Raw genomic sequence first — 25,302 nt, forward strand, 5'->3', positions numbered from 1 at the left:
AGTGTCCCATGTCTGCTTCATTTCGATAGACGTTACTGATACATCAAATTTTCGGGAATGGAAAAAATTGCTTCAAGTTATTTAATTTTATTCATCTTATTTCATTTAAACTTTGCAGGCATGATGTAGATATTCAATCACAGTAAAAGATACTCATATAGTATGAACAGCACAATTAAAAAGCAAAATTAAAACTACTTTTATCAATAGTAAAATATTTCTAAAGGCCTTTTGTGGTGATGTCATTATCATAAGTACACATATGTAACATATCATGGCTATCATGAGTCCTGAAGCCATTTTCACATTGTGAAGGTGAAAAAGGAACCCTGCCAGATAGCGTGCTTAAATGAAAACCAGTATTTTCTGTACACAGATTTTGTAATGGCAGTTAAGACGGCATGTCCCTATTTACATTGGAAGTCTGTTTAAATATTATTGTCGCTCCTTCACATGCGATATTGCTCGTTGGGGATCAACATGCTGCTCATCTCTGTACTTGCAATACGCTGCATCTGAGAACTTTGGCTGAGTTTAATGGAAGCCGTATTTGTTATCAGCTGCGAGTGGGACATAGAGGAGTAGAGGAGAGGGACATTTCGAACCTCTGGGTTATGAGGAAGGAGAGAATTTGTGAGGAAGAGAAACTCTCCAGTCTGGCCAATGATCTATACTGCAGTTGTGCATGTCTGCCTGAGTGCCAGATATTGCAGAAATACTGGCCCCAGGGTAATTTCTCCCACAGCCTCAGTTGACAATAGGAAGTACAGGATAGATATATGAAACTATGTAGTATATATTGTCTTTTGAACCTATTTTAACATACGCCAAACTAAACACTGTAAGTGTTTAAGTGTTTAAGACCGCAATTCACATTGGGATGGTAGAGAGGGCATAATTTAGGTCTGCGTTGTGCTGATATGACAGATTAACTCCCAAAACTGAAAACGCCTCAGAGCTGATGTCATAATGGCATATTCCCCCACTGTGAACAGGGCTTAATTTGCAGCTTCATGTTAGTCTAATGGAGATAGCTGCATCTGAGCCCTTCTAGTACAGATAAAACTGTGCTAGAAGGGCAAAACTGTGACCGATGTAAGTCGTTCTGGATAAGAGCATCTGCTAAATATGAGGGCGGCAGTGTAGCATGGAGGTTAAGGAGCAGGACTCGTAACTGAAAGGTTGCCGGTTTGAATCCCTAATGGGACACTGCTGCTGCTGTACTCTTGGGCAAGGTACTTAACCCACAATTGCCTCAGTAAATATCTAGCTGCATAAATGGATAACATTGTTAAAAAAATAACTTATGTAAGTTACTCTGGATAAGAGCATCTGCTAAAATGCCAATAATGTAATGTAACATGTACTTCAGAATTGGGGTATGTCCCTCTACAAGGGATAGAGAAAGAACTGCTTGTAAATCTAGCAAGCAGATCACATCTTAAAATGATCACGTTAACATTACACAGCATTGTTTTCACATCTCCTCTACGCTTGGCTAAAACGACCAAATGGTAAAACATGAACATACAGCGAGAATGTTAAAATTCTGCTTGCCAAGCTTCAAGGATTTTAGTTGTTTAAATTTCTTCAAGAGTTTAGATGTTTGAGAAAAGTAGGGAATTTCATGTTCCTGAAAGGAAATGTTATAAACAAACAAAGAATCCCCAGGGGGACAAAGGCTCTGACTCATGGACACCAAAACACAGTGTACTGTCTCCACTCTCATCGACATCCGGGCCGCTCAGCTACAGACAGGGACATGTGGTCCTACCAGCCCCCACTCTCCACCCTGCCCAGATTCTAATCAACTCATATCCTAATTAGAAAACTGCTTTGCTGGCAGTTACACTGCGCATATCCGCAGAGCTTCCAAATGATGGAAAATATAAATTTCAGCACAATGAAAGTTATGTACAAATGATATCATATGGGGGGATGGGGGAGGGGGATGACAATGTGTTCCCCCTTCTCCTTGATTTTGGGAGATGTATGAGTTGAGGTGGGTGGTTGTGTGTATTGATGTGAGAGTACTATAATGTAGTTCTTTTTTAAGGAAGAAAATACTTGGCAGGTCTGTCAAATCAAGAGCATAAGAGTAAAGCCGTTGTAATTGTGGGAAAAGGGTTTCATTTATGTAAACACGCTACACGAACACATACACGCACACACAAACACCAACACACCTTACAGTCAAGCATGCGGAGAGTTCTGAGTGGGGTTGTGGTGGACAGTAAACCAACACTGGTATGTCACATACTTTACAGTCTGAAGTTAGGCACTGCATTTCCAGAAATTTCCCTCCAAAATCCTATTCACATACGCACATTTGCTGTGAAGCGAATTGTGACCGGTCCCTTCCATGACTGCTGATTTCTTGAGAGAGGAAGCGGGGCACTGCTTTCACACAAAACGTGGTTTACAGCCTGATCGCAACCGCGTTAACACCCCATCATCATTTGTGTGATAAGGATGAGGGGCCCACACTAAGATCACTTAAAGGACAGTGTTTGTAATCTGCGGCAGACCCAAAACACACTTTTTTGGCGGCAAGCCTGTGTAAATACCAGGTGCCATAGGGCTAGTTTCACTGACAAAGCCTAGTCCTAGACTATGAAGTGGAAATATCCATCAAAATGTCTTAGCCTACAGCTAAGTTTAATCCTTGTCTGTGAAACAGGCTATAAGGTCAAAATATCTTGTCATTCACTCTTTTCTTTTCCTCAATCTTTTGCCCATACGAGTGTCTGTGGCTTTGTAGTGCCTTACAACTGTTTTGACTCAGAGGCACAGACACCAGACAGACTCCCCTTTCTTAACACTCTTCTGACTCTTCAAGAGACACAGCAAAGCGTATGCGAGCAGGAGCAGGAGACCCAGAAAAGAATGAAAAGGAACCCAAAATACCCCCAACATTCCGTTTGAAAACACTTTTACTGTGTTGCTGGAACATTCCCTCAGGGGTAAAAACATTCCGACCTCATTAAGAACTGTTCCATGGGGATTCCAGCATGACAAATGTTATGACTAAGCGGACTCCCCTTTCAGCTACCTTTACAGCACATGGACCATCAGTGAAAAAAACAACCAAACCAACGTGGAATGACTAACCTATAATAACAGCACATCTGTGGGTGGCTGACTTTGAGACTAACAAGAGAAGGAACATGCCTCCATTTAAAGCTTGAACAAATGCTGCGCCATCTTAGCGACTCTTAGTTCAATTCACACATTGACATCCATTACAAATCATTGTCTTAATGGGAAAAGCAAAGACCCCTGTCTGCTCCTCACCTAAGAAAGTGCTCCAGCCCCACTGACCCAGTGCTGGGAAGATAAAATAAAATGGAAATGTGACTACATTGTGAGGGAAGAGCGAGAGTCTGACGCTACAGCGGCAGTGAGATGAGAGTGGTCAGCGGAGTGGCCGGGAGAGGGGGGAGAGGAGCTGCACTTACCCCTGTAGGCCCACCGCCTCTGGGTCTCTCTCCGCGGGCATGGCCGTCTGCACCATCTCCTGCTTCAGCTCCCCGATCTCCAGGGCGAACGTGTCAATCAGCTTCGGGACAGAGAGACAGAGACAGAAAGAGAAACAGCGGGAGTGAGGACCAGAGTCGCGGAAACATCAGCGCGGGAGGAAAAGGCGGGGGCCGGGGCGAGAAACCCCCCCCCCCGCGAGCGCGGGCACGTACGTGGACACACGCGAACACAAATACAGGCATGCATCCGCACATCCGGTAAGATTCAGGAGCTGAGGAAACTGTTAGTCACCTTCCTGCGCCAGCCCCCCCCCCCCCCTCCCCTCCCCGCCATCCGCAGGGACCACCTCCCATTTGCAGGAAAGGCCTGAGGCAAGAGAGGAAAGAGAAAAGCTACGGACATGGCTGCGCGCGTAGAGGGACATGTCATCCTCGTGCAGAGATTCTGCAGACGGCGGACCCCAGCAGACTTCAGTAGGCTCCAGCAGACTCTAACTGACTCAGCCGGATTCCAATGGACTCCCGGGGACTCCAGGGGACTCCAGAGAACTCCGGCAGACTATAGCATGCCTCAACAAACTCCAGTAGACTTCAATTCCAGCGGACTCCACTTTCACACAACACACAACTCCAACTCTGAGTCCTGATCCCCAAGTTTAAGAGGTAACGCACAACTGCAAACCCCATGATCATCCCTGCACCGGCACAAATTCTCCTTGGTAAAGTTCAGATGACAACAAACATGAGCCAAATATTATCTCTGCCTCAGCAATTCTTCTCCCCAAATGCCTGGACAGATACAGTTAAATCCCAATAATCAGATGATCCCCTTCTAAAGCATTCAATAAATATGATGAACAGCAGGAACAGACATTGGCGGCAGTTGCTGAGAGCGGAGTTACGTCTAATAAAAGAGAACCAACTGAATACACATGCTTTGTGACATTAAAAAGCCAGATTATAAGTCATACTCATTATCATTAGTCAACGACATGCCAATGTGTCTTAGAAGCCCATATTCACAAACTGTGAGGGTGGTGTCCGAGACGTCGTATTGAGCCATCAGCCTAACACTTGAGCCACAACCTTCCCATTGTGAACTCAATGAACCCTTTTCAAAAGCATGTGGTAAGAGAAAATAGAGACCATCCTCCACTAAGCCGTGAGACAGAACACATAAATCTCCATAACTGCGCAAACACGCATGAGAGACAGACCCGGTTAAGCCTTTCTAGTGAATAAGAGAGAGGCTCATTAGCTTCCGAACATTCTGCACCCAGATGGCTCAGATTTCTCAGCATTACCAACAAGTGCATGTGAGCCTTCACAGAGAGCGCATTTGCAGTTGTGTACCGAGCGATCAGAGCGGCGCTACCACAAACAAACACGGTTTGAACGGCGCGGTTTGTAGCTGGATACATCACAGGAGTAATCCAGTAAACACAGCAGTTTTGCACACGCACACACACACGCGCACACACGCACGCACGCACACACGCAGAGCTAAGCTGTCTGCTCTCCGCTAATTGGATAATTGGATAACTTGCCACGGGAGCGCTCGTAACATAATGAAAGGATCAGCCCTGTTGCGTTTGACGTGCCATTGTGTGAACTATTACACCCTATCAGCAATGCTAATTGGCTCAGATGTGTGTGATGAGGTTGACACCCGACAAGGCCAGACAAGGGGACTCCACAGCGGGTGCAGTATACGTATCAGTGGGCGTTCGAGCGCAGGAATTGGCTTACTTATATTTGACCGTCCGTTCCTCTCCACTCACAATAATCAGCGTCTGGGTCACGTTACAAGCATGAGCAAATGGGGCGGTGCTTGCTCTAAGCTGATCCAGGCAGGATCTCTCCTGACCTCCCTCCATATAGACAAAGCTGCAGTGAAGCACAATGTCCAGCAGATGGCGCCCTTCAACACAGCAAATACCTGCTCATTTTTGGCCCCACTCCACCTTCCTGTGTACAGTCTTGTATTCACACAACAGGGAGTGCTGCGGAGTGCTTCAGCCAGCAGGCAGACTGCAGGAACGGGCTCCTATTCACACACAATGAGAGCCAGAACTATGCAGCACATAACTCACCCACAGGGACAAAAGAAGATGCCTCAGCACTCAAGTAAATTATAACATTACATCATTCGCTCAGCAGACCCTCCCATCCAAAGCGGCGGCTTACACAGTTAAATACTTGTCATCAACTTGGATTTTGGGAATACTGACTGAAGCTATTCAGTTTCAGTACCTTGCCCAAGGGCGCTATAGCCCTACTTATGCCTACTCATGCTACACTGCTACCCAGGAAACTAAATGAGTCCACACTGTGGGGTGTTTTCACGTCTGCAAAGCGTTAGCCACCTATGTCAGCCATACTAGGGCTGAGCAGTTAGCACAGGGGTCCAGTCAGGTCCAAGAAACTTCTGTAAGCGGCAGAAGTTACTTCTTTAAATGTTTTGTTTTTTTTCCTGGAACTAAGCAAAAGTCAGAGGAGGAGTTCACTGGAACAAATGCGACCACAGACTTGCTCCCCAGACAACAACATCCCCTCTGACCTGAGTCCCGGTCTTCCCCTGAGCCAGCGCCAGCTCGCTCTGTCTCTCTGTCCCTTCTCTCCCTCTCTCTCTCTCAGGCTTTTATCTACCTAACCTCACCTCAGCGAAGCGTCATTACCCAGCAGACCCTGACCCCCTGCAGCCGTCTGCCGCACGCTGCCAAGAAAACCAGCCAGCACCAAGCGGCAACAAAACCGCGCCACACCGCCACACAGCAAAGCCGGGCTTCTGTCAGTACTCTACTCTCCCAATTATTCCCCATTCGGCTCGCGAGACGCAGAGGTCCTGTCGATGCTTCCGCTCAACTATCGAGTCGCGACCTTCGAGCAAGTCAACGAGTTCGCCGAGACGATCCGGCACGTGTTAAGCGCGCTCAGAAAGGTTCGCAGCTTCCGTGCCGCTCCCGGGGCAGCAAAGCCAGCCCCGCTGTAAGAGCTTCTCATCGTTACGACTCAGCCAGCAGGAAATGTGTGCATGTCTTGTGGCAGCCGTCACCGTCTGCAGCGCGGTTACGCAATGCCTGAAGAGGAAAAACAGGATGGGAATGCCACTTCTTAGAAGTTATTTTCCAAGATCACAGCGTGTGCCGCCAAGCTCGCACCGGCCCCGCGCGGCCACAGGGTGGAGCTGGACTACCGCGCTGCCACACGACGCAGCCGGACAGAACAAGTGTCCTGTGTGACTATGGTAAGTGGCTCTGATGGAGGGAGTGGAGAGAGAGAGAGAGAGAGAGAGAGAGAGAGAGAGAGAGAGAGAGGGTGAGAGGGAGACAAGATGAAAGTAAATAATCACGTTCATTTTGAGGGTGTCTCATGGTCCGCTCTGGGCGGCGGGCCCAGAATGATGGCAGATGGCAAAATAAACACGGGCCCCTTTTCTCCCCCTAATGATTTTTATACGGAGATTCTGACGCCCACATCAACTGGCACGCCACAAAAAAAAAAAAAAAAAACTCTCCCAAGCCCACCATCTCTGAGGAAGAAGAATGGTTCCAAAAAAGCTCTGTCACTAATGCTGGAGTTTAATGAGAGGAGAGGTAAGCGTCTCTCTGCATGGACGTAATGAAAGGACTGCGGTCAACAGGAAAGTATGTGTTCACACACAGAGGCTGCTTTCACTGGGCCTCGGCTGAGTGGGAGAGGGAGAGAGAGAACCAGAGAAAGAGAGAGACACAAACCAACACTGACACTGTCCACACTAACACAGGAAAGCTTCAGCACCCTGGCTGTGTCCGCCGATCAATCACGTTCTTTGTCTACTTGCGCTAATGTCTGTCTAAATTTCGCATCTTTATGCCCTTCCGCCTCTCTGACGGCCGATCCTTGCATCCGATTCATCCTTCAGTTAGTCCACGGTTTAGTTGGTCAATGATTTCACCTTTTTTTCCTAAGAAGATTAACCCTGAGATGTGACACCATCAGGGACATGACACCCTCATCAAGACTGGGGTCAGGGACAGCTGTGTTCATCACAAGGCCTCTGCAGCTTCCAGCTGCCGAGTCTAAAGGCTATGAGTGATGCATACGGGTCACAGGGTCTTCTCCACAGGCTGCCTCCCCCCACCTAAGATCACATGACACCATGAGCAGTCCATGACCTGACCCCACTCTAACCGAGCGCAGCCTGGACATGAGACCACTCACCCTGGGACGCCTTTGACTGCTCACCTTGGTAACCTTTGACCTAACTACGAAATGCAGTGTGATTATGCAGGACACTTTGTGGCAGCGGTCATTTTTGATTGACGGAGGTTCAAGATTACAGTTCCCAGATTCACCATGTGACGACTGCCGCTGCTGCATTTGTAACTAATTAGCTGGGAGTTACTCATGCTGGTGGAGGAAAAAAAAACAAAACCCTTTGGGGTAAATGAATAAATAAATAAGCAGCAGAATCTGCTTACCCCTGCATTTCACAGCTATGAGCAGTGGAGGCGTTTGAACACACTCATTTCCCCTCAGCATCTTTACTACATAAACATGCTCCGTCAGTCTGCCAGAGTGTCATCCAGGCCACACGTAGTCATGCTGACGGTCTTTTATGGGTCTTAGCGGAGTCTCCAGTTCTAGCCCACAATTTTGGCACCACATCACTTCCTGTTGTGCTGAGTTAGATGTGGAGGTCCACACATTGCCGGGCCAGCTCAGTAATTACACGGCACTCCACTAGAAAGCAGCATTTTAACGGCTTTAATTTATGCCTCCATGAGGAGACTCAAGCTCCCCTAGCAGTGGCTTTGCCTGTAACTCCTCCTTCAAGATTTATTGTGACGGTCCTGACCAGCTCTGAGCGTGCTCAAAATGAGCTCCATTACATTTGCTGTAAATATGCTGGCAGAATGCTCCCACTGTATCGCCAAAACGTAAGACAATACCGAACAAAGCCCCAGAGGCTGATATGTATTTCAGCACATATGCATGAGAAAAGAGAGCGAGGACCGCTTGGGAGCGAAGCTCCTCTCTGTACGGAGCATGAAGTGAATTTGCAATGAGGGAACGATCAAATAAACTCATTTACCAAAAAAGGGGATGGAAGCGATTGCTGCTTTGGAACGATGGCACTCTTGCATTTGTCTGTTTCTGTGGCATCACTCACAGTCTGACGTGCGAACTCCAGCCTGCTGCGGCAGGAAGTGGCCTGAACTCTGGATAAGCGCGGGGTCGGAACAATTGAACGCGACCCTGTGTGAAACGGCCCCAGGCGTCTGCCGCTGCGCTGACACACTCAAACACAACCACGCGGGAGGGAAAACACCACCCCACCCCACCCCACCCCCCCGAAAAAGTAAATAAATCACGCGGCTGCGCTTTACAACACAGTGAGTCCAACACTACCCTCACGGCGGGGAACAGTGCAGGGAAGAGACTGGACTGAGATGAATCAATTACCAGCCTGACAGTGACTCCTAACCCAGCTGTTACAGAGGAGGGCTTTTTATTTTTTTTTGAGGAGGCGACTTTTGTTTTGTTTAAGGGCACTTTTTCGGAGGAAAAGTAAGGCAAAAGAACTAGTCCCTTAATCGAGGATACAGCTGCAGGCAAAAAGGGACACCAAGTACTCTGCTCACTCTCCATCTATAAATAGATAATGTTCCCCATAATTAAAAGAATATCACTCAAAGTAACGAGGCGAGCAGACGACATCTGACACTTGCGATCACTCTGAAAGCGCTGACCAAAACAGCTGCTCACTTTTTCCTTCCTCTTGTGCACAACCGTATGCGTGCATGTGTGTTTATGTGTGCATGTGCGCGAGTGTGTGTGTGTGGGTGTGTTTATGTGTGCATGTGCGTGAGTGTGTGAGTGCGTGTGTTTATGTGTGCATGTGTGTGAGTGTGTGTGTGTGGGTGTGTTTATGTGTGCATGTGCGTGAGTGTGTGAGTGCGTGTGTTTATGTGTGCATGTGTGTGAGTGTGTGTGTGTGGGTGTGTTTATGTGTGCATGTGCGTGAGTGTGTGAGTGCGTGTGTTTATGTGTGCATGTGTGTGAGTGTGTGTGTGTGGGTGTGTTTGCTCTGTGCTGAGAGTCTCCTGCATTCTCGGTCACGCTCTCTCCCTTCGAACAGATGAGTGAAACACAGCCTGTAAACACGGACCAAGCAACAGGAGGCAGGCAGGCAATTAGACAGACAGGAAACACCGCCCCCCCCCCCACCCCCCCTTACCTTGAAGAAGCTGCCGCTCCTGTCCAGCCTGCCAGGTTCGACCAGAGCACCGGTGGCCATCGTCTGCTCCCCTCGGCTGCGTCTGCGTCTGCGTCTGCGTCTGCGAGGGGGCTGCGGGCAGCCAGAGTCCTGCGAGTCACAGACAGGCACTTCAGCTGCGGCCCGGCGGCAGGAAATTCCATCACTCGCCACAGGGACCGGTCAGAGAACCAACACCGGCCGCTCTGCCAGCAAACCTTTCCTCGCTGCGCTCCTTCTCCGTCTCTCTCTTCTCCCCCAGTCTCCGCCCACCTCGTCTCGTGTTGCTTCTTTTTTTTCCGGCAACAAGGCCCACGCTTCCAGCCCCTCGGTCTCCGCCCCCTCCCCTCCCCTCCCCTCAGAGCGTACCCTCCCTCCCCTATCGGCCAAGCGACCAGCGCTTGCTTAAACAAGCCTGTTGATCTTGCCACTGCGGGTAGAGCTCAGTGAGTACGAGGAGCCTTACAGAACAAAGCTGTATTTGTAATAAACATCTATCAGTGCCATTAACAGGGGGGCTTGTTTTTTCCCTCGCTAGTCAGCTTGCTCAACACACTTGCCCCCCCCAACCCCCCCGAGGAACCAGCCAGGCCCATCGGAGACAATGTTATCTACAGACAAGCGAAAGGGGCGTCCTTGCTCCCCGCTCGGCCGCCTCCAGCCCATGCTGAAACCATTAGGAGCCGTCCTGCACTGGCTCCCGTTCAAAGCAGCCGTGAACTGAGATGCTCTCAGCTCGTGTCCAAAGGGAAGGAAGTGAAGTCCAAAAAAAAAAACTAAGAACACTCAGACCGATGGCCCTGTTCTTCTTCCACACAACAACGCGGGGCCTCGAAATGCCCCGTCCCTGCTAACGGTCCTGCCGCTCCGCGGGCCTGGGGCCGTTGATCCAGACCGCAGACTGGCTTTCATGTACATTGTAAACATCTGACCTGAGGTCAGCGATTCCTGGAAATTCCCCAGCGGAGCCCTCTGAGGCAGGAAATCGTTTACATGAGGAGATCTCCGTGTACGGACACACAACACAACTCCATACACTGTAAACTGTACTGTGTTCAATTCATCTACCTTGAGAGTCTTGGAAAAATGGTGCGTCAGTCTAGGAGCAGCTTTGCTGTGTGTGAGGGTGAAGTCAAAGGGGGTACGCATCCGCCACTAGAGTCCACATGTACAAGAGTACAAGGGGTGCCGAAAAACTCCAAGCACTGACGCTTCATTTGTTTCCGTTTCTTTCACTTGTTGGTTGGGGTTTGGGTTAGGGTCGGTGTGCTCACCTCGGAAGAGCTGACGGGGGCCACAGCACAGGGGATCTGCAAGCTCGAGCATGGCTCTATGCTCCGGCACATTCTCCCACTGCTCTGGCTCCATGCCTATTGCACAAGAGGCTGACATTTCCTGGTATGTCACTGAGGCAGAATTATCTACTGGCAGCTCTGTTTATACGGAACACACGAACACAGATACCAGAGCCGAGGGAAGGCTATTTCTTCACCCCCCCCTCGACCTGTTTTTCTTCCTCCATCACCCAGCCTGCGGTCCAGATGCTGACCCAGAATGCTAAGGAACACAGTGAAGGCAGAACGTTTGACCATACGATAAGGAGAAAACACACCGGAGCTCAACAGATAAGACATTTCCGTATTGTACATTGTATTTAAGAAATTCAAAAGAGCTTCTGAGCATTGAGGCAAACTTTAAGCAAATGAATCCCACAGGTTAAACTGCTTACAAAGTTCATTTAACCACAGGAATCTTAGATAGAGCGCTGCTTTAAAGCACTCTCTTTCCTCAACCTACAAAGACCAGTTCCTAATAATGTTACTCAGTAATGTTTATATCCTTTACATCTATCTGTATAACTATCTATATGTTATGTGTGTGTGTGTGTTGTGTGTTGGAGTTTCTGCTTCTACTCTCTGAACCCGCTCTATCATCCAGAGCTACAAATTGTGAATCCTAGGCAACACAAGCAACATAAGCAGACACATTGGTGTCTGTCAGGCCAATGTTCTGACTTCCCGTCTGCTTCACAGAGGCAAAGTCAGGGAAAATACTGGATTATATTTCAATGCTTTGTGTGTTTCTCAGGAAATGACCGTGGAGAGAGCGGAGCAAAAAAAAAAGAAAGAAATGTCTGGTCGTGCTACAGGAATTTCCTGAAAAGCACCAGTTGGATTTTTCTTTACTCCGATAATACCTTTTCTGGCGCACTCTAACTCCGTGTTGTTCTTGTTGTAAAAGGCAGGCTCCTCTCCCCCTTCATGTCCTCCCAGATGTGCCCTTATATCAAACCCAGCCCCTGCTCGCACACTGACGTGTTATGCACTGGGATCTGGGGAAAACAGGAAGACGTTCTCAAACCGCCCCCCATTCCTGACCAGCTAGTGCAGAATAAACTATGAAATGTCATTACTCTAACTGGAGTGTATCTAATCACATTTTCAGAGACAGACAAGCGCTGTTCAGTTCAGAAATAAAGACAACAGTGAACACGAACAGCCAGTGTGAAGCTATAAATTAACTAAATTAACCAAAGTAAATAGTGCTGTCATCGTTCTAAAACTCAATTAGGATATGAATGAGAATCATTGTAAGATAAATGCCTCAAAATAAATTTACAGTGACAGCATAATTACAATAATTACTCTGTTCTTAAGGAGAAAGTCGGGCAATCTGATATTTGTTTCACAAGGACTGAGTTTTTGCAGTGAGTGTTAGACCTTGCCAATCAGAATGATAACGATCAATAAGCCCCAGACACGAGCAATGGAAAACGGCCAGAACTGGGTTAAATGCAGTGGCTGGCACCGTCCCTGCTACCTCTGCCTCCTCTCAGACCTGCTAGTGCCACCGCAGGGCACTCTCTTTGATGTGGCAGCTTAGCCGCCCCGGATTCAGGAGCCCGTGTTTTGTGAGGACGTAATGGGACGCGTTTTTGCGAAGGCGTCTCGGTGTGCGTGTGAAAGGCTCAGCTGCTGCCGCACAAAGACGTCTCTGAGCATGTTTGCGTGGCTACCCCTCCTCGCACCCTGACACAGGGCCTCTCTGTCCCCTCCGGCATCCTTCCCCCATCGCCCCGGTGGCCGAGAGCGCGCACAGGTGCTGGAGTGCCGCGGCACGGATTCGCCGCGTCCAGCTCTGCCGGCCAAGTGACCCAGGAAGCTCCTTAATGGGACTGGAGGCTGATTGAAGCTGAGAGATGGCACGGGTCGTTTCCTGTACGGAGCAGGGAAGTCGCTGAACAACCTCAAACAGCTCGTCAGTAACACAACACGTGGCTGAGGGAAAACCTGCATTTACCGACCACACAAACAGACAAGCTTTTTACTCTGTTGGCTGTGCTAACAGGCCTACATGACTCTTTGTGCCCTGTGTCATTACCCTAAATCTACTTTTACATCTAGAACGTACCGGGTAACGTACAAGTAACGACCACTTTAATCCTGTAGGAATACTCTTCCAGGGAAATTAGGCAGTTAAGCCTCTTTAATGTCAAGTGAGGGAAAGAAACCTTGGACGGTTTATCATACCGATACCTCCAAGTACAAGCACTGTCAGCCAGAGAATTGCATCACATCATCACATTAGGGTTCAGTCAACCTGCACCTGCCAAATAGTCATCAAGAAACTATCCCACTAATTGGGAAACCGTATAATTCTTTCCAAACCTCTTTCCAGTAACAAAACAGTATCAGAGTGGCCTGCACACGCTAATGTTTCATTTGTGAGTGAAAATACAAGAGTTCCCAGCCTGCTAATGCAGATTAAAGAGGCCCACTTGCGCGCCACATTCCTCTTCCAGATCCAGGCTGTGGGTGTGCCCCTGCAGATCGCAGTCCAGAGTCTGTTACCCTGTGTTTTGTCCAACGCTCCATAGTTCACTGCGCAACAGCTATTTTCAATAACGAAATGAAACCTCTAACTAACGAAAGCATTTAGCGCTTTTTTGCACCGGTAACATTCTCATGGCTCCTGAACGGGGAAGGTGGAGTGATGGTCTAAAGGGAGGAGAACAAGGATCTGGGTACAAAGAGAAAGGCACGCCACCCTAATGGTCCATAAAGAGAACGTTCCTATTTGCAGAGACGGGCTGCTCTGTGAGGACCAGCCTCCGCCAGGAGAGCAGGTCTGTTTGACGCTGCGTTGAGTCTGGCTGCTGGCTCCTGGGTCAGAGGCGCTAACGGGCGGCCCAGTGCTGCGGCCGTCGAGTTCCTCACCACTTCTGTCCATTTCTCCAAATTTCACAGAGGGAAGGAAGCAAGGACCAGCTGACTCACAATGCCCCAACAGCTAATGCACATCCTTTCAAAATCCCCAAAAATGCGCTCTTAGTTTGCAAAAAAAAAAAAAACCTAAGCATTCTAAGTAAATTGCCTCATTTATTTTTAGACAAACCCTACAACATAAAAAATGTCTGAAATGAGGTTTCCACTGGTGGGCAGACAGAGTGTTTCCACAGCAAACTGCTTTGACATTTGAAGACAGGCCCACCTCCCATTTTCCCACTCTACCAGAAGCTTTTACCAGACATTTGCTGCGTGTGCGCGAGAGAGTGTGTTCGCAGCTGGACCTTGCGTTACACGAAGGGACGACATCAGCACCCAAAAATGCAAGATTAAAAATGCCCTGTTCTTCATTAAAATGCTTCATTTTTAGTTCAGTTTTTCACGGAAGGGCACGGTCGGGGATGAGGTTCAAAGCGGACTGGGTCCTAATTGTTCACTTCTCAACACTCTATGGAAATATCCTAGACATGTTTTACATTAACCACAAGGGATTAACAATGTATTTGGCTGTTTATATAGTTATTTGGGGAAAAAGCAAAAAAGTATTCTCCCCCTCCAGCACGCATATACATTTTATTAAAAACAGCTCGCATCTAAACGCGAGTACAGGCCTTTGCTTTCAATATGGGTAAAACAGCCACAGACTCAATAAATCAAGGTTTACAAAGTGTTGCATTCAGTATGAAACACATTTCATGGAAGTGTTGTTGTGTGGAAAATCTAAACTGAACGCCAGTGGCATGAAGCAACCCATTTCTACTGGTGACCATTTGATGACAAAAATATGAGTTGAAGAAAATATAAGACAATACATATTGCTATCCTGTAGAGAACACAGTAGCCACACAGGAGAAGGCGGGTGAACAACCTGTTTTTTTAGGGTGGATCCCTGTCTGGCCTTAACTGTCTAAATTGTTTCCTGATCACAGTTTTAGGTATGAAGCTATGCAAGGGCTGTGGTTTTAGAGCTGCAACATAACTGCAATTGCGCAGTTTCACCAGGGAGGCCTTTGACGGCACTGACACAACGTGGAGGAGTAATTTCAGCCCCACATGCCTGAGCAGCTCACGCCTTGGCTTTGGGGTTTGCCCTCTGTGCCTCTCCCACAATACCGCCGCACTCCTAAACAAACCGCGGGTGTCTTCCCATCATGCCAACGCGAGACATTGCTTGCCGGTGAGGCAATCGGCGGTGCGCTGATGGAGTAGCCCTCCGCACCACTGAAAGACGCTGCTGGAATTGCATCCAGACGGCGCATCTCCATAAAGCAGCTGTGCAAACAGGCATAGATCTTTGCTCCAACAGGCAGCGAGTCTCAGGGGGGTTCACTCGGACCAAGGCCACTTGGTGCGTGATGTTTATTTACTCCGAGCCTTTTTTCGCCGGGAGGCACCTCATACCCTCCTCTGGGAGGGTCTGGGGTGAGCGGACCCCACCAGCAGGGCCTCCGGCAAGGCTCGGTCCGCCGCACCGCGAGCGCACAGCGACCACCTCTAACTGGGCCAGCAGTTCAAGGTGAGTTCAGTCAGAGCAAGCAGCCAGAGAGGGGAAGAGCCTGCTTATCATCAATGGAGCTGCTCTGCGATGTGCGGTAAAACTTTCCCTTCGCTGTTCATATCGAACCTCCTCATATCTCCAAAATTCAAGCCAATCTCCACACTGGAACCCGATCGCCCCTCAGCGAATCACTCCACCGCATGCAAAAGGGGGTTATCCCATTACATCGAGCGGGTTGACACAAAATCTCCATGGCAAGGTTAGAGCACAATTCCTTAACATTTCAGGAGGGAATAAACTCAATACATAAGAGTAAGTGTCCAAGTACAACATCTTCCCTCCTTTTTCGACACAGAAATAAATAAATCATGGAAGTAAAGTCCAGAAGCCCTGCATTCAGCGCGTTTTGGAGCAAACCCACGGCCTGGTTTATGTCACTGCTCTGGGATCTTTCCAGCGTAGCCCAGCCTTTAATGAGCCTTAATGAGGAGGCTCACTGGCTGGACAGAGAGATGATCAGCCAGGACTCCCTCCTTCACGCATGAGGACAGCACACAGGAGGAACTGACCATTTGCCAAAATAGCAGGCCTGTCCTAAGCCTCTTCTCTACGAGGTGAGAAAATCAGCTCTGATGGCAGATACATCATACTGTAAGGAGAAATCCAATGAGGTGTTAAAAGGGAAGAAACGGATATTTGGGAAAAGGTCCCATAGATGTCAAGCCTTTAAATAAGGAATGTTATTTACGCTGCGGGCATGTGGTCCTAATTGGGGTAATTGCCTCCAAAGCCTTAAGCTTGCGTCACGATGCAGCGATTCCGCTCTGTACTCACAAGATGCTTTTCCTTGGAAGTCCACATCTCCCAGGCTGCGATGCTATAGATATGACACATGCTGGAGCACAAACAGTGAGGGTAACAAATAAACACATCACCAAAGAACATCGGAAAAAGGGCAAACTGTTCTCATGGGGGGGTCGGGGGGCAGATAATTTGTTACAAAGCCTGTCAAACAGCCCATTACAACACGCAACATAGTCTTTTCCACTACGGGAACTGGAAGCAGGTGAAACCATGGAGTCCCAGCCCTTCTCTACTCTCTCTGTTCCACACACTGAAGGGCAAAGCTACTGGGAACATTGCCAGCTTTTCTGTTGGTGCCTCATAGATCCTTGCCCCAATTCCTCCTGCTCAGCTTGGAATGTGGAGAAGTGTCTATGAGACATGACTGTGTGATGCGGAGCACTGGTGCTGTGATGGATGCTACAGTAGCACTGCGAGCTTCAATATCAACGGCTGCCCGATTATCCAGGGCCACCATAAGCATGTGTCGGGCAAGCAGAACTGGTCAGCGAGTTGCACAATCAAGTCAAAACTCAGGGAAAGTTCAGCATTTCAGCCGGCTCAATCCCCACTTTCTGTATGATGTTGTCAGACAAGCACATCAGCACTTCTGTGTGTATTTTGTATAAAAAGGAAAGAGGTGGATCCTGTGACCAACTACAACTTAGCTCTTGACCTTGAAGTAGCCACCTGTGACAGTGGAAACAGACTAAATTGACCACCAAGTGTCAGAGTGCTATAAGGCACACAGCCTCTTCTGCCCTATGCAGATTTCACAGCTGCTCAAGGAGTCACTGCCCTGGTCCCTCCTAGCCACAAATTTCTCTATTGACCTACCAGTGTTTGTCAACCACCGGGTCCTGATCCAGAATAGACTATGGAAGCTTCTCTACCGGGTCACGAGAAAAAAAGCTCTACTTCTGCTTACAAAGTAGCAGTAATTGAAAGTTATGATGTTGAGGTTGATTGGCTTACAGAAAGTTGCAGATGTAACAACATACCTATCAATTGTAGATTGTAGCTAGCTAGCAATATATTGCTGAATATGACTTTCAGGAAGAAAGGTTTGACAGACTTGTAGACACTGCTCAGTGAGGCACTTAAAGCAGTTTCCAACGACACACAACTGTGAAACTGGATCTGATCCACACTTAACCATCTGACGGCAGTGTGGTATAGTGGTAAGGAGCAGGACTAATAGCCAAAATGTTGCTGGTTCAATTCCCCGCCGGGGCGCTTCTGTTGTACCTTTGGGCAAGGCACTTAACAAACAAGTGGATCCGGAGTCACCGGTTTGATCTGATTTGCCTGACCTGCTTGTGTTGTATTGCTGCACTGCTGACCTCAGTTTCAACTCTTCAACTTACAACATATAAATTTGTTAGCATTAAGCGTCTGAAACAATAACTATCTATCCAGAAAATGTAACCTCCATTACTAATGTTAGCTAAATACGAGTAAATTCGCTGGTACCCAGCTCACCTTACCTAACTAGCCAGCTTACTGGTTAACTGGCGAACTAGCTACAGTAGCTAATGTTACATTTTTTTCCTCAGAAAAGGAAGAGTTTGTACCATGTTTATATTTCTCGCACTCGCTGAAGCAGCACAATGGCAGTGGCTCAATGTGAACCTCGACATGGGACTGAAGGGCTCTAGTCCGGAGCCACATATCCCCTTTGCTCACACCTCATCAAATGGGCGACGATGGGACGAGTGGAGTGACAATTATTTTGGTGCTTTTTAAAGGGAACCATTCAAAAACAATCATTTTGGTCGAGTTTGCACAATTACAGAAAACAGAACCAAGAAACCAACAACAACCCCGGGACAGGTCCAATAGATCATTACATGGAGAGAATGAACTATGACACAAACACACAGGTAACCAAACTTATGACAAGTCATTTTTTTACACACTTTATACTACAGTTAATCTACGCCATGTTTGAGCAAGCAGAAATATGCATACATAACATTATACACAAATCACACCAATACAGTAATCTTACCATGATTTTCTGTCAGTTTTTAGGCCCATCATTTCTTTGCCTAAAAACTGATTTCTTTCTAAAATCTCATTTCTTCACTTCTGGATAAAGGCTCTTTCCTAAGCATTCACACAACTTGCATGTTACACCCTGCCGAATTACATAGCTGGAACATCATTTTCAATTTTTACTTACTTCATTAATTAATTTTAATTAATTAATTCAGTCTAAAGGCCTCAAGGTTAAGGAAGTATGGCCAAACTTGGGATTCAAACCAGCAGTTAAGAGGTTTAGCTCTCTGCCCACTGCCCTATACGGCTGGTCAAATAAGTTAAAGCCCCTGCATTGACCAATTGACCCCGCAAGACCAAAAGCTTTCCAAGCAATGAGGACCGAATAGTGTTGGTATAGGCCTGGAAATGCCACTCTCAGGCACTATTTGATAATAGACTGTATTCTTAATTATTCCATTTGAAAAAGCGTCGGCACAGTTTCAACCCTTGACGACTGTCTGGCAGAGGGACTTTTTCTGTGCATGATGTTTGTTCATTTCATCCAACAATTGGACCTCGGCCATAAACCTACCCCTCAGTGTCAGGCAAGGCCACATCAACAAAAACACTGGGCCAGAGTGCCTTGCACCGCCTATAGTACACAAACGCTAAACAAAAACAGGTGGTAGAGTCATTAAAATGAGAAAGAAAAATTTTACTGGAAATTGATGTAATCTGGCAAGGGACTCTTGTTGGGACCCCCTTGTTATACAGTCTCAAACTGACACTTATCCCAAGTGGGATGGGGGGGATGGGACTCATCCCACCCACTCAAGGTCTGCTTTCTCTTATCTTCTCCCCAGCAGATTGGACCCACAATGGGCCAAAATATCCATTACAATACCAGGCATAACTGGAAATTTGTCCAGGCATTTATAAAGGAAATTCAGCGTCTACACAATGGCCCTCGCCCTCCACCACGGTTTAATTTTTTACATATGTCCATGCATATGTCACCAAACATATGCTTTAACGGAGAGCTTTTAATTGCCGTAAAAATGGGTGAGGCTGAAATAACACAGTCTAAGAAAACAAGTCCAAAATAAATTTCATTTCCTCAACGCAATCCGGCGCGCTAGGTGCCACCGCACTGTCAAACTTTCCATGCCAGCGCAGCGAGTCGAAAACACACAGGTGGCGTGCTAGTTTTCATATGCACGCAACCCGAGAGCCATCCCAAAGTTATTAGCTGCATTTCAGTGCCATCAAGAAGGATTCCACACAAAGAAAAGAAATGAACAGCGGGCTGAAGGAACTCCCTGCTTTTTTGAAATATCAACTTTAAAGAGAGGGGTGTGTCTCTTTTCACTTGAGAGCTTGGAGCCGCAGAGAGGCTGACTGCAGGGTCAATGCAAGAGCAGCAAGGGGCCGGCAGCAATCTGCAGGATGTGGCCGGCTCCGCCCTGGCCCTCCCAGGCACGAAGCCTGAACCCGCCACAACCACCACTGAAGTGAGGAAAATGGCACAAACCAGACACACACGCACACTCCTCCCAGATTCCACAGATAGTGCTGTGGACTTAGACGTGTTATAACGTCTGAGTACAGCACATACGCCCGAATTTCAACTAATTCAGATTCCCGGTATGCAGGAGAAAAAAGGAATGAATCCTTGAGCCGCATGCATGTGCGCTCAGACACACACAGCTCTTGAAGCCCTAATTAATGGTCACAGGAACGCCCCATCTCCCTCTAGAAGTATTGGAGGGAAAGAGCCAGGGGAACAGTAAGTTTTGGCAGTGGGCGAACTTGAGTGGCTGCTTCCTGACCACGCAATGATATCATTTATTAGGCTGGAGGCTGTTCCAGTGCCGTCTGCCCTGGAGAGAGGACTTAATACTAGGGTGAGCCTCTCCTCGCTCCACACCAGCTTGCTAAGTCCATTTTACAATCCAGAGGAGCCTGCAATCCAGCCGCCCCAGCCCCGAACACTACCTCCACCAACACAGTCTCCATCTCACTCCATCCCACAATACCCTATTCTCTCTAATCCCACAGCTAACCAGAACATCACACTATAGATCAATCCGCACTGAAACACACAGATCATCAAAATATATTTACCGCTTGCTTTGCATGTGTTTTCAGAAAAAAATGCATGCATTGCGTTGTAGACCACCCTGATGGATGACAAGGACTGTGTTGCAGATGTGTGATATGCAACTTGCTGTATGCAGCAGACCAATCACTGGGGTGGCCCAAGCATGACGGGCGGAGCAGGCATGAACTCCTGCTACAGAACACCTGCAGTGACTGATGGCAGCTGGACTAAATGACGCAACATTGATGTGAGGACTTGGTTACATGCAACCTGGTGCTCCTTACTGACGCTAGAAAACATCACCGGTCAGAGTTGGCTCACGCCATCTCATTCTGTTGCACTGTTGAACAGTGCTGAGTTCTGACAGGCCTCCTGCATACCAATGGAACAAGGGCATTTTCCCTTCATAAGCATTTCCCTGAAACTCCCTTGTGTACTTGTCTTGATTTCTACCAGATATTCAACCGGCTAAATCACCCATGCCTAACCACCTCTCTCACTAAGTAAGTAATTGTCATTCAAGGGTATCATGGCCAGTAATGGCTGAACAAATCAAACTTAGCCTACAGCTAAAACACTTCACAATGCAAAAGGCTGAGTTTTCTGAAAACACATGTATATGCTTGTTATATGCATTCTGCATGAAGACACCTTTGAAATTAATGGACCCTGCAGCATTACAGTGAACATTTTGACAGACTAAGTCTGCTTTGTTACAGAGCTTTTTATCTGGCTTTTACGCTACTAAAAATATTCAGCTATGTAGGGCAGGAAAGGCACATGCACATCTGCTGTCACAATCCCAGAGCTTTTGCACCACGACCAAAATAAACCCTTTGTTTGAACAATCATCACAATTTCATACTATACAAAATGTAAACCAACAGGTTCTCATTCAACTCCAGATTCCTGTGTGATTACACCATTTAGCAGGTGGATGTGGAACACATGTTCAGAGTTGATCACTCCTGGTTTAAAGCAGCAGATTTTGCCGGGCTGCTCTCCAGTTGCAAAAGCTGGAAAAACTGCACCATGAGAGCCACAGTCCAAGACAGCTGCATTTCCACAACCCTTGGTTCTGCCTAGGGGACCAGTTGAAGCAGTTTAAACGGTGCAATCAACCGGCTGACCAAAAGCACGAAAAACAACCACCGATACAACCAAACATTTGCAAAGCGAAGACATGAGTTTGCAGTTACGAAAATAGCTGCTCGTTCAGATTTTGGAAGCTCAAATGTGACATTCACTTTATCCTACAAAACCGACATTGCAAGTTAACCTTCTCCCTGCTGAAATTTATATTTCAGTATCCTTAATGGAGGATGCTGTGGTACTGACATTCTTTCCTCCATTTTCTATGAATTTCAAAGCCATGAAATAAGCACTTAATGGCATAACTTACTACAGTTTTGCACGCAACAGACAGAGAAAGAGATACAGATGGGATAAGAGGCCTAAGGACCGTTTGAGGCGGGAAAAGCCACTGAATGCTGAACGTCTCCACATGTGAAGCTAGCTATCTTTGGAACGTTTCTGCTGACCACAAAACTTGTGCACCCCTCTACCCCTCTACTTTCCCCAAGCCCACAACCTGTCTACCCACCCCACGGAGAGGGTCTGGCGCCACAAAGTGCTACTGTCAGACATACTGGGGCCATGCTGGGCCCTTAAGCTGTCTTCAGCAGTGCCCGATTGGGACACAGCGCAGGCATTCAGCCCTGTTATCAAGGAGTTCTCCCCTCAAGAGCTAGACTGAACCTTTAAATTCAGCAGAAGAGATAGGAACCTAGATCCAAGCAAGAGAGGCCGGCTGGATGCAGGCTTGAAGAGGCCCATGGCAGCGCTCCTACCTTTTCCTGTGTTCTCACAGACCTGTGTGCCAGTTTATTTACCCCTCCAGCTGAATCATACTGCCTGTCTCAGCAAATCTGAGTCCGTGCTAACCTCAAGTTTGGGATCTTCTGACGTGCTTTGCTCATTTTTCTTCATTGCTTAGCGCTTCCCACACAGAAGACGTGCACAAAGTGAGTCATTAGAAGTCAAAGGCTGAAGTAGGTGTTGGAGTTTAGCCCATTTTTCTCGATGTACTTCTATACGAGACATCCAGCAGTGCTCAAGGTCACAGTGAACCCTCACCTCCATAAAATGACTCCACTGCTGGAGATACTTTTCTTCAGTGCCTGATGTCATTATATCTTCTAGATGCATCAAAGAACCAGCAATATTCCCTTCAACATGATATTGTTCTACCCCTTTAAATGACCTCACCTCCCCCTGTCTCAATAACTGGCATTTACAATGGGTATCAATTGCAGTATCAATAGTACAGCAAGACTGACTTCCTGCACATGAGACACGTCCAATCTTGTTTTGTGTTTTGTTGAAGCAAGGGACATTATAAAACTAGCAAATGACTACTGCCTTTCTGGATATTGTCAAGGAAATACAAAGCAGGATTTTAAGATCCTGGACATCTTTGAGCAGGCTTTGCGCAAGCCATTTTGTGTGATTCAGTTCCTTAGTTTTAAGGACTTGAAATAAGCTTCCAACTCGATGACTACATTCCCACCCATTGGCATGAAGTCAGTTGTTGCCATTAATTCCCACAGAAGTTCTTTTACAATTACCCAGGTAAGACTATTACAAGGAGCCCTTGTAAGCAGGACAAATATTGAACTTGGACAGGAAGCTATGAAAGTGGCTTGTGAAAGCGATAGAGCAATCAACAGGTCAAATATTTCAACAACATTCAAAAGGCTCCTATCACATGGAATGTGGAGGACTACTAGCAACGAGAAATAGGCTAAGACTTATTCCTTGGATCAGAACTTCCTAATTCCACCTAATTACGTTGACCGTTTTACTGCTTTGCTTGCTGTTTTGATTAGAGCGAGACCAAACCTGAGACGGCCCGTGATGATGGACAGGGCAGGCCTACATGCTTCTCTGAATCTTCTTTCTGAGCTCAATCTTCACCGTGTCACACCAGACGAGTCATCTGGCATCAATGCAAGACATCAAACAAGACACTCTGTGCCGGTTCATCCTGTTCTAGGGGCCAAGGTATTTGGCTTTATATCACTGTACCATTGTAAATTATCATTTGGGTAACTTGACTCATCTGTTTGACACACAACATTTGGCTATTTTAGTAGCTGGCAGCAATCATTGTAGTTCAGTACTGAATCACTTCAACAGCGGTAATACTTCTTCTTAAGCTAAATGAAGTACATAATTTTCTGACTACCATGGTTTCTATAGAAATGTGTCTATATGTTGACTAGGTAATTCCCAATCCTACAACATCTGGAAATTTGAAATGAAATACACAACTTCTAGTACGTCTGAACAACAAAATACAAGAAACAGATGAGTACATATGATGACAAACTTGATATTACAAAAAAAAAAAAAAAAACAAAGAATGATTTACTTGAGTGGAACAACCTTTCCAACCGATGCTTGTCTTTGCCAGTACCCACAACACCCCAGGCCCACTGTCCCAGATTTGCCAGAACAAAAACATTAGGGACGGCCCTTAATCACCCTAATGTGGCCATTGTCTAGTATATTCTGTAGCCGGCTCCAAATTCTTTTGTCAACACAAAAATGTATTTCTGCAGTCCTCATTACAACACATTTTCATCTCGACAATGTGGACACATACCCCAGATTAAGTTTGGCTATAAAGAAATCGGCTTAGGCAATGCCGCAAAAATGCAAGGGAGCAGCCATCCAACACCAAACTGAATGGAGAGAGACTTCCATCCCAATTTATCAACTGGCGTTCCCCAGCTGCCCTGGATTTACCCCAGGAGTTCTAACACCAGACAGAGTCCAAACTACATGAACCCAAAACCGCACATATGTTACTGCTGCAGTCAGTCCCTAAGACTGACATTTATCAACAAGCCCTCCACTAAAACTCAATCAATAATGAAAGCAACTTCATTAGCCTGAGAGTGAGTAAGGCCACTCAGAGACACTTAAGTACAGCTGTACTGAAGGCTAGCGACCCCTCCAAATGTCAAACAAGTAGATCATCCAAACAGCGGAGCTATTAAGAAAAACAACAGATTTCACTGCCGCTCTACGATACATATTCCAGATGCAGACTGTCAAACAGCACTACCAGACGGCACGCGTTTTTGAAGTCCTGTGGAACGTTCTTTCAGATCTGTCCACCTTCCAGGTCAGTGTGGGGTGTCTGGGTGAGAGTGCAGGAACTCATACTGAATTGTGCCAGCATTTAATCTGAGAAAGAAGCAAACTGCTCTCCTGAGGTCACAGACAGTATATCAGGTGAATCACCTCCCGTCCCATTCTCTTTCACTCACAATTTGCCTCCTCAGCTGGATGACAACTGGTAGAAGTGACTGAAACTGAAGCATCTAGTAGTCCTCTCCAACTAAGGATGTTTCCTGGCTTTGAATGTAGAAAAGAGAAAACAAACTCCATTACCTAAACAATGAACTGGCAGTCCTTGCCCACTTATGAAATTCCTATCCTCTGACTTAAGTTCTTCACGACGACCTAAGTCTACTTTTTTTCCCCTTAAGCTGTCTCCTTGGCTCAGACTAATCGCTTTAACAGATTCCACTGGGCTTTCCTGGAAAACTGGCAGGGGAATTATTGACAAATATTTAGTAAGATCTTTCTGATAATGGACAGAGCTCCAGATAATGATGGTGCTGTGGTACAGTGGTCTCAAAGGTGTCTGTTTTCACCATTCTCCAATTTGGAGAGAGCCTAGTGTTGGCTTTGAAAAAGAGAGACTAGTTTTCTGTGGAACACCCAAGTACTTGAAGGAAAACACAAAGGAAAAACACAACCAAACAAAACAAGGTGGTTAAAATGCAGAGAAAATGACC

At 47.0% G+C, this 25,302-nt stretch overlaps 1 protein-coding gene across 3 annotated transcripts in view; it reads right to left on the bottom strand.

Annotated features, from left to right (window-relative positions):
• LOC118777409 (ras and Rab interactor 2-like) overlaps positions 1-9,878 on the bottom strand; it is a 32,776-nt gene extending 22,898 nt beyond the window's left edge. Inside the window, exons 1-2 of one of the 3 annotated variants that reach the window (XM_036528286.1) lie at positions 9,703-9,878; positions 3,459-3,559 (exon numbers count right to left, since the gene is read on the bottom strand). In XM_036528286.1, coding sequence (XP_036384179.1) covers positions 3,459-3,559; positions 9,703-9,762 — 161 coding nt within the window. In that variant the 5' untranslated portion in view covers positions 9,763-9,878. Of the gene's footprint in view, positions 1-3,458; positions 3,560-3,692; positions 3,743-9,702 lie in introns of those variants that run through there. The other 2 variants (XM_036528267.1, XM_036528277.1) reach the window with 2 other exon arrangements.
• Positions 9,879-25,302: the final 15,424 nt, after the last annotated feature.

Source organism: Megalops cyprinoides, chromosome 1 (genome assembly GCF_013368585.1).
Source record: "Megalops cyprinoides isolate fMegCyp1 chromosome 1, fMegCyp1.pri, whole genome shotgun sequence".
Lineage (NCBI taxonomy): Eukaryota > Metazoa > Chordata > Actinopteri > Elopiformes > Megalopidae > Megalops > Megalops cyprinoides.